The following is a 12,379-nucleotide window of genomic DNA, read 5'->3' as shown; positions in this document are numbered from 1 at the left end:
TGGTTCTTCTCTTTCTTTGCAGATACCACGGTTGGAGTTTTCCATTTACGGTCTCCACAAGGGCAGTACAAAATGACTTATGAGAAAGCGAAAGAGGCCTGCAACAATGAATCAGCCACCATAGCTACATATGATCAGCTGCTGTATGCTCAGAAGGTGATGTAGCAGGAGAAAATCCCCTGGAGTGGATGTAGCCAGGGTGTAAATGGCGAGGGAGGAGAGAGGGGGAGGCTGTGTGTTAATAGCTTCATTTTCCCTCTCTTCCTTATCCTCCTGCCCGGAGTTCTGTTTGGCTGGGACCCCAGTTTTTAGACTGTTTATTGGCTGTGCAAGATCAGTGATGTTAGCTCAGTTTGGAAGCTAACTGCTATTAAGATACACAGTGAGAACAAGGGGCCCAAGTCAAATCCTCAGATAGGACAGAGAGCTCTGAGAGAAGCTCAGAAAGGTTCCAGAAAATTAAAACAGAAACATAGCAATGCAGCACTAAGTATCAGATTTTTTTTTTTTTTTTTTTTTTTTTTTTTTTTTTTTTTTTTTTTTTTTACCAACTACAAAGCACAGAGTAAATCAGACAGGATCCTCTACCCGTAGTAACATCGCTTGGACTATTCCTGTACAAAACACCTGTAAAGATCTTACTTGCCTTAATTTCTCTCTCCCAATTTTATTTTTGTGGTAAGCATTCCGAAGTGCTAATTTGTTAGCCTTAAGCAATAGCCCCAAAACTGGAAATACCTGTGAGAAAAAAAACTGCTGACTTGGTTTCATGCCTGTTCACACTGCACTGAAAGAGGCTGCCAAATTCTTGTTTTCAGTGATAGAGGGTAAGATGGTATTAAAGAGTGTTTTCATAGGAGTTTTAATTGTAAATACTTCTCAAAGAAACATACACTTTAGAATTAGGCTTACATTTTTCTTTTTCTTTTACGTAAGGTTCCCAAAATACTGTTAACTTACAATAGTCATTTCCATATTCTTTTTTCTGAATGTGTTATAGATAACACATGGTTGATGTCAGTGAGATCAGCATCACGCCTTGGGTTTGTAAAACTTGTTTTTAAAAGAGTAGGTCAGACTGACTACCTGTGGCTCATTCTCAGCTGCGGAGGAAAGAAAGAAGCCTGCAGTTTAGAGAGACCCTTTAAGCAAAATGAGAGGCTGAGGCAGGGCCTGCATGTAAACCTCCTTCTGTGGCTTATAGGCCTGAACCAAACCCAGTATCTCCTCTGCTTCTTGAGAAGATTCAGATCCCAGTTGGAGCTGTGGGTCTCAGACATCCCTGCAGCTTAAAAATATCCCTTAAAGCATCTAAGTCAGCAGTAGGGGCTAGGTCCAGTATTCCTGGGTACTTCATTTCTATGTTTACCTGGTTTGTCAGCAATTCCCATGTTGACAAAAGAAAGGATTTCATATCCCCATTTGGCTTTCATAAACATATGCTATGCTTAGCTCTGATCCTGCTCTGGCTTTGAGCTCAGGGAAACTTTTCCTGGGAAAGGCTCCCTTTGCCTGTATGGGGAGCCACTGACTTTTGCAGGGACCTTACACCTTCCGCAGCCCCTCAGCACACAACAGACTGCAGAATGACTGGCCAGAGGGCCAGCACAAACCTGTGCATCTCTCAAACCCTCAGAAATAGGACTAGTGAGGTTGGGTGCTGCATAAGCATGGTAGAGTAAGCTGCTGTCTCCATCTTCAGCTTGGTCTTTCCTCTATATTTTTAACCTTATGCTGGTTTCAGGCAAGATACCACCTTTGTGCAGCTGGTTGGTTAGACAACGAAAGAGTTGGCTACCCTACTGCCTTTTCCTCCCCAAACTGTGGAGCTGGATATGTTGGAATAGTGGACTATGGGAAAAGAGTCAACCTGAGTGAAACCTGGGATGTTTTCTGCTACAGAGAGAAAGGTAACAGAGCCCTCCAGTATTTCACTCTAGTTAAAAGACAGCAGCAACCTGGTTTTCAATCTCTTTGGTCAGCCTCAGAGACTGCCAGCTAGCATTGTAAAAGATTCTGTATTCTTTTTTACTTAAAAGAAAAAAAAAGCCATCTGTTGACTGGCAAGTCATTTTTCAGAGCAGTCTCACCTCTGTTTGCCCACTCTATTATCTCTGCTTATACCTTCCAGAAGTGAACTGCACCTGCAAGACAGGCTACGTGGGAGACGGTTTCTCCTGCAGTGGGAATTTGCTGCAAGTACTGATGTCTTTCCCAACGCTGACAAACTTCTTCTCGGTACGGCCTATAAATTACACATGTTGTTTGGAAGGATGAACAGAGTGAAGCAGGTGCTGTAATGTTGTAACCCAGTTGAAAGCCCATCTCTGCTTTGCCAGCACACCACATGTCAATTTGTTACTGTTCTTCTCAAACTGCAAGAGAGAGGAAATACAAATAAAATAAAAAAAAAAATACACCAGCAAAGCAAGTCTGGACCATCTCCACTGTTATTGGGATGCTGCTGACATTTTAAATGTTACAATGGCTTTTTGTAGTTTTATCAAATTGCTACTGGGGAAAGGCGAAGCATTAAAATGCTCCCTTCTTGCTGATACTCAGAAGGACATATACATGTGCTCGTGTAAGTAGCCTCACAGACAAGAAGTGTCCAACTTCTACAATTCATGTTAAAATATAATTATGAGCAGCTAAAACTGTATCAAATACAAACTTCTCCCTTAATGTCACTCCAAAGTTGCTTCACAGAAAGTTTCTGTGTCATTACTTATATGGTATCTTTTCACCTGTCATCACAGCTCACAGTTGCCCTCTGTTAAAGCTGAATTTTGTTTCTGTCTAGGAAATCATGGCTTACTCTAACAGCTCTAGGAAAGGGAGGGAGTTCCTGCAGTACCTCACAGACCTGTCAGTTCGTGCCACTCTCTTTGCCCCAGATGATAGTGGGTTGACAGAAAACGAGGTGAGGCTTCTTTCTTTCTTTCTTTCTCTCTTTTTTTTTTTTTTTTTTTTTTTTAACCTCTTTTGCTTCCTTATGTTAGTAACACTTTTTTAAGCAGCCATTCAGGGCTTCTGTACTCCTGGTGAGATCTTAATTAAAAAAAGATCTTACCTAGTATGACATGACTTCTGTGTATCATATCACCACATGGTTTAAAACTATGCTCCTGAAAGGGATGAGTTTGTTTTATCCTTTTCTCTTCTGCAGTCAGGAATATAGTATTTGAATCACTGCAGTGAATTTCTGAGTTGAAGTCTGCTCCAAGTTATTGTTTCCAGAAAGCCCTGCATGATTGTGGTATTTCTTATAAATACATGAAAGGAGTCTGCTCCTAGCTTCATTTGTATCCTTATCCTTTTCTTCCCTTAAATTAAATGTTACTTTGAACAGCTAAGGTACAACTCCAGCTACTGAGAGAAATGAGGTTAGCACTTCTCTTCAGGAACCAACTATCACAGAGCAATGAACCTGTCAAATGGAAGTTTGGGCATTTAATAAGTGACCTGCAAGTGATTTCTCTTCACATAGGTTTATGTTCTGGTTTGTATGTTCAAGCTGTTTTGAGTATCTCTGAGACTCATCACTTCAAATGTCATCATCCAGAATAAAATCCTTTATCCAGCTAGAGTAAAGGTATTGCCTGCTTCTGAGTACTGCGTGCACCAGAAGGACAGAGGAGCCCAGTGTTAGCATACAGGTTTCCTGAGAGCCTCTCTCTCATATTTCACTTGCTGCAGCATCAGTAGCAAAAAGGTCACAGGCATTTAGTTTGTCCGCAAATCTGGTAGATTAATGAAACTGGTTAATGTTCCTTGTATTTTTAGACACTTTCCGGGAGAGACATTGAATATCATTTATCTAATGTAAGCGTAATGTTTTATGAAGACTTGACCAATGGAACCACTCTTCTAACGCGATTAGGGGAAAAACTCCTAATAACAGACAGCAGAGGCCAGGAATACCAAGTCCTCACAAATGAACAGGTACTTTTTTTAAAAATAAATCTCCACTGAGATATTGAATTCAGAGTCTTGAGGCAGATAAGGGGAGCTGGGGTTTCTGATGCCAGCTGGCAAATAGCTAAGAGCAAAGCTCTGATCTGCTGAATTTGGAGGAAACTGTTCAGGTAGCACTAGGAATCGCAACATGGTGGGAGACAAGCTTGACTCCTGGACTGGCAAGACTACAGAAGTTAGCAGTGGGACAGGAGGAAAGACGAGGGCAGGAGCTTATCATTAAAGAAGGCTGTTGGCATTTTTTGATAACTTTCCAGGAGAGGGAAAACTAGAGTTGCCTTGTTCAGATCAAAAGCAGACAAAACACAGGTTTGCATTATTTATTGCTTTTAACAAAAAAAAAGCAAAAGTTCACATCCTTTTTTGCAAAGAGGATGTGCTCTTAATATTTTAGGGGAAAATATACTCCTAAATCACTCCTCCATTTTTTTTTTTTTTTTTTTTTTTTTTTGAAAAATGCTCACTGCCCAACCATTTCAAATGCTGTGGCAACAGTCCCTTGAGACTGAGATTGGGACTCTGCTGTGGGTGATGCTGTACAGCTGAACATGAGAAGAAACAAACCTGCTTCTACAGGCTTGAAGTTTAAATATGCTCTAGAGCATGGCACTTACTTAAACTAAGAAAAACTGAAATATTTTTAAATCCACCCTATACTCGAACCTAGTAATCACATTAATGAAGTACACCCTCAAGTGAGATCAGTTGTGCCACCACAAGGCTAACCTGTATTACTCATAAGAAAGCTAGAAGCTCTTTTTGATCACCTTGAGAACCTCTCAATTCAAACAAAAAATCCCTGGTGTTCCCTTATTTCCTTTCCTCAAAAGCTGCCAAGGGAAGATTTCTAACTCCTCTAATCAGCTAAATCCATGCTGATAGCATTACTTTTATACCTCTGTTTAAAATTCACTACAATAAAATCAGTGTTCCTCGAGCACTGCAGGAAGAGTGGCACCAGCGAGTGTTCGCTGAACGTGGCCGTCCTCCTCACGCTCTGTCTACAAGAAAAGTCAAGCTGCAGTAACACTAACCAGGGTGCCAGCATAAGAAAGGCAATGTGGCAGTCACCTTCCAAGCACACTCTAGCCAGCTAAGCACTTACCTTTTCCACAGCACCATGTAACAGCCCTACGTGCATTCCCTGGGCTGTGAAAAGGGGCAGAAGTAACAGATCGGGACATAGCATGACTCCACCATCCTTTCTGTGGTGCCACTAAGCTTGTCCTTCTGTAAGCACAGAAAGTCATTTTGTGCACCCACAGAAAACCAGGCATTGCACAGGAACAAACAAGATTATTCACAATATTTGGCTTTTAAAAGATAAATGCTTCAAATTTAAAATAGCATTTCAGAGAGGGCTAGTAAGATACAAAGCTTCTCAGCTTCAGCCCTCAGTCAGGCTTAGCATATATTGTGCCCCAGGCACAGGGGAGAGCACAGGCAGCAGCTCTCTGCCCACCAAGGGGAAGCTGTTTTGTGAGGATGCAATGTAATGTAAAGCTTGCAATAGCAAAGACTGCACATGAATCCTTCCTCCCAAAATGCAGAGCTGGGCTAGAGAGGCTTAATACAGGCCTGAGGCAGTCAAAGGCTCCCAGTATCAATAGCATTTAGAGAAACTGTGCGATAGCAGTATGACTGAGCCTGTTGCTCTCTCTCCTCACATCCTGATGAGCCACCAAATGGGACTAGCTTAACCTGCCAACTCTCTCACTGTAGGCCACCAAATAAACTATGGGTAGCAGTTTTCCACCACTGTCCTCCAGCTCTTGAGGATAAGCAATGTCTGTGCAAGTGACATCCTCAGCATAGAAAGTGGATGGTGACTGAAGGAAGACAACTACACAACCTCACTTGAGGGAACAGCATGGATACAAGCTGCAGCCTGTCTGGCACATCCTCCTATACAGGAGTAACAGCACTCATAAGCAGAGTCCAGCAATTGCACAAACATTGCAAAAATGTCTTGCAAAAAAAGGGACAAAAATACTTGAAGGCAACATGCAGGTAATGATGATGGCTCCTTCCTGTAGAGGACAGCCTTGACAAACCTGGGACCATCCTAGGCTGGTATCCATTGAGACAGTTGTATAATCCCACAAGAGATTTTTCCTCTATGAATCAGTAACAGTCATGGGGGAAAAAACAAGATTAAATTGTATTCCACTCTCAAAGGCAGGAGGGTCAAAGCTTAGTTCTCACTGTTCTTTCTCCCAATAGAACAAGATCAGATTTGTGGATGGAAGTGCTATTGTCCAGTGGGATATAATTGCTTCCAATGGGATAATCCATGTTATTTCAGAGCCTTTAAAGGCTCCCCCGGCTCCTGTAAGTACATACTGATGGGGGGGGGGAGGGTTATATCATCTCAAAGCCTCTGCTAACTTTTGAAAATTCCCAGTTTTACTCCCCTACATACAGTTTCAGGTTAACAGTTTCCTTTTTAAAAGAAATGTAGAAATTTAGAACAAGGTATTGGTGAAGGATGTTCATAATGTTTCTGTCTAAACATGTTGTTGCCATCTTCCCACCCCCCCCCCCACCTATGGAATCACTTACGCAATGTTCCCACTCAAAGCTTTATAAAGCTCCATTTCAGTTCTTCCAAAATGCTCATTCAAGGTCTTAAGGAAAAATTTTCACTCTTGGCTTTTAATTCATTACTATCCAAAACAAGGTGTTTTGAAAAATGGTATGGATTTTTTTTTCCAAGCATGCGTGAATTCCTGCAATGATTCTAGTTATCCAATTATCTCAACCCCTAGACCTAAGACCAGCAAAGCCAACCAAACAACATGTGGCAAAACAGCAGTTTAGAAAAGGATGCCCTCCTTTCAAGGCAGGCAAGTAGAGACAGCAGTTGCATTGCTTTAACCTGGAGTTAAAATAGCACATAAAAATGGTATAGGCTCTAGCAATGTGGATACAAGCATGTTATTCTATTTATTTCACACTAGCAAAGTTTACTACTTTGTCTGAAAGGGAAGAAAGCATTTTCTCCAGCCACAGAGCAACTAGGATGCTTCACAAAAATGATTCCTATCTCCCGTGGGAAAAGGGCATAACAAGCACCTGCAGCTCCGCATTTCCCTACAAAACATTTTCCTTAATGAAGCATCCAGATCAGCAGTGTTCTACCCAGCTCAGTTCCAGCTTGGCAACTCAATTTGCAGCCCAACACAGGCTCGATATTGCCCTTGCAAAAACACCCAACATTTAATCTGAAGAATTTTCCCTTAGGAATCCTTCAGCCGCCATCCAAGGAATTAGTTCTGATCCTTCTCTCCAGATGCTCCCCTTTATGGCCTGTCTATCCCAGCTCTGATTTAGGAAGTGACTTGACTTACCACCTTCTTGGTCCACAGGATTAATTCTACTGATATCATATTTCTCACTTTCATTTTGTTCTGAGCAACCATTTCTCCTTCAGAAGCAGATCTGCTGGTCCCTAAAAGCTCAGTAATATCCCTGCACAAATTTGGTTCACAAAAATCCCTTACGTCCTAGAGCCTGAGAAGTAAGAAAAGATACAGTTAGATAACAGTGTAAATTACAGCCTGGAAAAAGGATTCAAAATTATATGCAATTTCTGTCAATCTATAGCAACATGATACTACATTTTATTAATACCTTTCAAACACTAGAGGGCAACTAAACCTTTTTCAGTATTTAGCCGTCAAGCTGCATCATGTAAATTACTTTGTTTTCTAAACAAACATGCAAAAGGCATACCATCAGTTAGGACAATAATGGGATTATTTTTGCCAGAGTAAATTTAATAATTTGTTTTCTAAGCAGTAGGCCCCAGAGCTAAGACTTCACATGGAAAAGCAAAAGTAATTGCATACGAAGCTCTTTCCCATCACAGATCCCTTTTCACTTCCAGAATTATCAGCAAAAAGCAGTCCTTTGGACAGACTGCCTCTCAAGTGCCCAAGTGGCCTGGTGTCCCTCAAAGACAAAGTTGTTCTCACCTCAAAACAGTCACCTTGATGGTATCAAATGATATCACTATCACAGAGCTGCAGGAGGCAAACCAAAACCATTTGGGGGTGTTTTTCCCCTTTCGATTAAATCCAGATTAAGTTTCTCTCAGTTCTTCATATTTAATCTAAGCTGTATAATATGTAGCTTACGGTATAGTTTATTATAGATATTGCAAATAACCACTTGAACTGGCACTTATCTTCACCAGCTTGACTGCAGAATGACTTTGAGCTGAAGGCATGGTATATTTTGGGACCTGAAGAAAGCTGGTCCTGGACCACTCATGCAGAGCCCAGCCCTGCCCACCTTCCATCTAGGCCAACACCAGTCTAACGAAGAGGGTGACAGGCCAAATTTCAGAGGTAGTTTGATTTAAGCCCTTTGGCAGGGGTTTGAGAGGATGACGTATCTTCCAATAACAGGCAGTAACACAAAAATCTCCCCAACACACAAAGTGCTGGGTAATAAACTTGAACCTGCAAGGAGATTTTAGGTTGTGTAACATAGGTTTTTAAAGCTGCTTGAGGGAATTTGCTATCTACTTTTCCTCTGCAGGCCAATGAGATTTCAGCTTCCTTAGCCTCTAGAGCTCCTTTGAGAATCTGACCAGAAAAGATCAGGTAGGCATGTTTTGTGAATAAGGTGAAGCTATACTACAGACTTAGTGTCCAAAACACAGTTTAAGGAAAAATAAAATCTAGTTTGTAATTATTAGAAGGATATATTCAACTGTCTCTAGGGATGATGTACAAGGAAACCCAGACAGAAAAGTAGTTCAGGACTAACACAGTATCTTGAAGAGACACTTCATAGATTCAGGTGCTAGAAGGCGACTACTGCTCATCACCATGTAACTCACCCTCTTCTCCATGCTTCCAGGTTTCTCTTCATGCTAGTTCTGGGACAAGAATATTCTTTGGCATCTTTCTGGTTATTGGAGTTGTGGCTTTTATTGGATATTCTTACCTCAGATTCAAGAAGAAAGATACGGGCTTCTGGCATTTCAAGGTAGGAGGCAGAGAAGAATGCAAAGCAGAGGGCCAACACTTCCCAAACGCACTGCACTTCACAAACTCACAGGTTCCAGTTTCTAAGAGTTCTGTGTATTTTATTAAGTCAGCAAATATTCTTGATTGCTTCACACTTGAGATGTTCAGACTAAAGCATGGAGAAAATGTTATTACACCTCAGGGAAAGCCTCACGCACCTTTCATGGGCACTGGCTTTTGTTTGCCTACTGCAAGCCAAGACTTCCCCATCCAGGGGGCCCTAACTGCTCCTGTCCTCACAGACATACTTCCAACACCAAGAGCTGGCCAAAACCTTATAATAAAGCAGCACCAATGCATAAGTTTGTGTCTCACTAAGAAGATCAGCTTTAGGGAAGCAGGCAATTTCAGCCACTTAAAGTGAACCTGATTTCTTTTCTTCCACCATTGCACTGCTAATAGGTTTGCTCCTCTGGAGGAGGAAACATTTGATAGAAAGCAGGCCATATTCAAAGTCTAGCAAACTGAAGTGTCCATCAGGACTCAAACATGCAAGTTTTTATACTAATATACTCTCATGCTTGTTTTCTCTCTCTGTACTTAGATCAGATATTAGTAGTCAGCCAACCAATTATTAGCTGTACATAGCATCTTCGTGATGGGAAACAAGCCAGCAACAACAAAAGCCACTCTGCTGAAAGACAAGGAGAGACAGCAAAAATAATGTGTTACAAGAAAACCCACAATCGATCCAAAAGAAAGTCTGTCTAGAAGCAACCAGAAATCCCTCCCTGTTCTAGCCCCTGCATAACCTGGGCATTGTCTTCTAGAAATGAAAGAGGAGCTGTGAGCCAAGTGGAAACACTTGTATTTTTATCTAGTAGGAATGAGAGCGCTCAGGAACAACTAGTTACCTTTTATGGTAGGCACAATGCCAATGCAACTCTTCCTCTCCCATTCTTAGCTGTCACTTAAAAACAATGAAGGAGGGGAAAAAAAAAAGATACTGATGTTAACTGATCTGGTTAGGATAATACAACAACACAGAAACCAGCTCAAACCTGGAGACAGTGTGATTTAGATGACAAAGCCAGTTCATTCACAATGCTGAGTGCAGTAGTCGGTAGTAAAGCTTAAGTGCCCCACTATTAAGTGCACTGTAGTAGGAGAATGGATATTAAGCAGGTTTGTGTGATTTTATGTAGTCAAAAGATGACACTGACGTAACATCACTGGACAAGTCACAGCCTTCAAATATCACCAACCCCTCATACGAAAGTTCTTCTGCACTGACTCCACCAGAACCTACTTACGATCTTTTCTCAGTAAGTGCTCATTTTGATTTGAAATTGAGACACAACTGTAAAATCATGGTAAGAGGGAAAGACTTTATGGAAGGAAAGTGTTTAGCTGCAAGTTGGGAAGACATTTATGTTCCCAGCTTTCCAATCTCACCACTGCTAGGAACAGCATAGCCCTACCTGTAACAAAAAATGAGGTGAGTCTGCAGCTCTATCTAAAGTAATAAATAATGAGGCTATAGCCTACCGTCAAATCTTTTCTTTAATCCTTCAAACAGATCTGAATGAAATAGCACTTCAAACGTTGCTGGGTGCCAGTGACTTGTCTGTGCAAACACTATTAAAAGGCTTTAAAATATGTTTTTACTTCTGCAGACACAGAACTGAATGTCATGACAGCATTCTGTAGAGAGCCTGAACTGCAGTGGGAAAGGAGTGAGGAAAGGAGGGAAGGAGTTCAAATAAAACAAGAATATCTGGATAGCTTTGATGGTCTCATTTGAGAAGAGCCTCATGTAGATGCTGAGTCTAAAAAACATAAGCAGCTTTTTGAATACACTGAAAAGCCTTTCTGGCACACAAATGGCACATGCAAATTCTGTATGGACTCTGTATGGACTAGCTTGTCAAAAGGGGAATTTTGTTTGTTGAACAGTATTTTGAAATCTCATTTTTTTCTTCTTCTGTTTTATAGGATTCAGATGACCAGCAGCAGCTTGTGATGAATGGTCCTCATGATCAGAATTAAAAGTCTGAATTTGAAATTAGTCAATTATGAAACACATTTCTATTCACATTTACTGTGTATAAATAGCACCTATTCATTTCATGGAATAAGATTTCTTGTTATTAAAAAAGAAAAGAGCGTGATTTCGTTTAAGATGCAGTCTATAGATTTCAGTGTTACCAATTTCAGAAGTGTTGGCTATATCTAGTATCTACTAGAAGTACCAAACACAAAATTAAGTCCCAACTAACCCACTCAGAAGCGAGCAGAAGCTTATTTCTCTGCCAAAAGCCTAAGACTTTCACTAGCTTGCAGCACTATTTTACAGCTCTTCTGTACAAAATTTAAAATGGCCTTGAACATACTGCAGTGCTAACTTCACAAATAACCTAAATTTACTAGTGCTCTGGCTCCATGCCTTCATTTTGGCATGGTTACAACCTCAACTGGAGAGCATGAAACAGAATGTGTTAACTAGCACAAGTGACCTGTATTTTCTCAGCACTTGAGACATTTTTTGGAAAAGCAGACAAGAAGTGGACAAAAAGTAGGGAAGAAATACGTACCTCACCACTTCATGTTGCATGTTCAGTTTCTTTTAGTCTGGGAGGAGGAAAAGCTGGTTAAGTACCATATTTCTGCCAAGCACATTAGCACTGCCTGTCAACCAATACACAGCAGTAGCTGCTGTTTTTACTATGCTATTAAAGCAAATCAAACTTGAGTTTGATTCTCTTTCATTTCCTCCCCTCAAAGCCTTAACACCACAGCAAATTGCGAGAACACTACAGAGACCACAAAACAGCAAGAAGAGAAAGCTGGCGGCAGTAACGTTCACATATTACACACTTCTCATGTGTACTGTGGAAGAGGGTATCATTTTAAAAAAGCCTGAGTTCCCTCCAGGATGCCTCATCTCAGAATAAGGTTTTAGGCAAAGCTGCAAATCACCCAAAGCCAGCGCTGTTCGTGCAGCTATCAAGCACAAGCAAGGCAACTTAATGAGAAAGTATGACCAAATTGAAGAGACAAACTGATGACATTTCCCTAACTCTTCCCCTTCCCCCTCCACAAGATGCCCTTTTAGTTTTACTTGAAGGTGCTAAAATTTAGAAAATGAACACACGCTTACATGCACACATATATTTGTTCTCCCCTTCTTCCAAAACACCCACAGAAATCAAGGCTCATAAGAACCAGGTGATAAAGTCCAAGCATTTATTTTTGTAGTAATCATTAAATATTTTTATCACAAAGTTTCAACAGTTCATTAAACTCTTTTACTAACAAACTACTGTCTTCTGAGTTTTTGGTAGAACAGGGCAAGAGAAAAAAATATATTTTTCTTACTCTGGTGTTCAAATGAAATATACCCCCCAAAATTAATATAAAGA

General features: G+C 40.8%; 1 protein-coding gene across 1 annotated transcript in view; it reads left to right on the top strand.

Moving 5' to 3' along the window:
- STAB2 (stabilin 2) overlaps window positions 1-12,264 on the top strand; it is a 98,038-nt gene extending 85,774 nt beyond the window's left edge. The window contains exons 61-69 of the mRNA XM_062589474.1: window positions 23-156; window positions 1,745-1,910; window positions 2,132-2,238; window positions 2,804-2,923; window positions 3,787-3,945; window positions 6,202-6,309; window positions 8,848-8,976; window positions 10,163-10,282; window positions 10,953-12,264. Of these exons, the coding sequence (XP_062445458.1) occupies window positions 23-156; window positions 1,745-1,910; window positions 2,132-2,238; window positions 2,804-2,923; window positions 3,787-3,945; window positions 6,202-6,309; window positions 8,848-8,976; window positions 10,163-10,282; window positions 10,953-11,006 (1,097 nt within the window). The 3' untranslated portion in view covers window positions 11,007-12,264. The remainder of the gene's footprint in view (window positions 1-22; window positions 157-1,744; window positions 1,911-2,131; window positions 2,239-2,803; window positions 2,924-3,786; window positions 3,946-6,201; window positions 6,310-8,847; window positions 8,977-10,162; window positions 10,283-10,952) is intronic.
- Window positions 12,265-12,379: the final 115 nt, after the last annotated feature.

The sequence above is a fragment of the Rhea pennata genome, chromosome 1, assembly GCF_028389875.1.
Source record: "Rhea pennata isolate bPtePen1 chromosome 1, bPtePen1.pri, whole genome shotgun sequence".
Taxonomy (NCBI): domain Eukaryota; kingdom Metazoa; phylum Chordata; class Aves; order Rheiformes; family Rheidae; genus Rhea; species Rhea pennata.
This window is presented reverse-complemented; position numbering and strand designations above follow the sequence as displayed.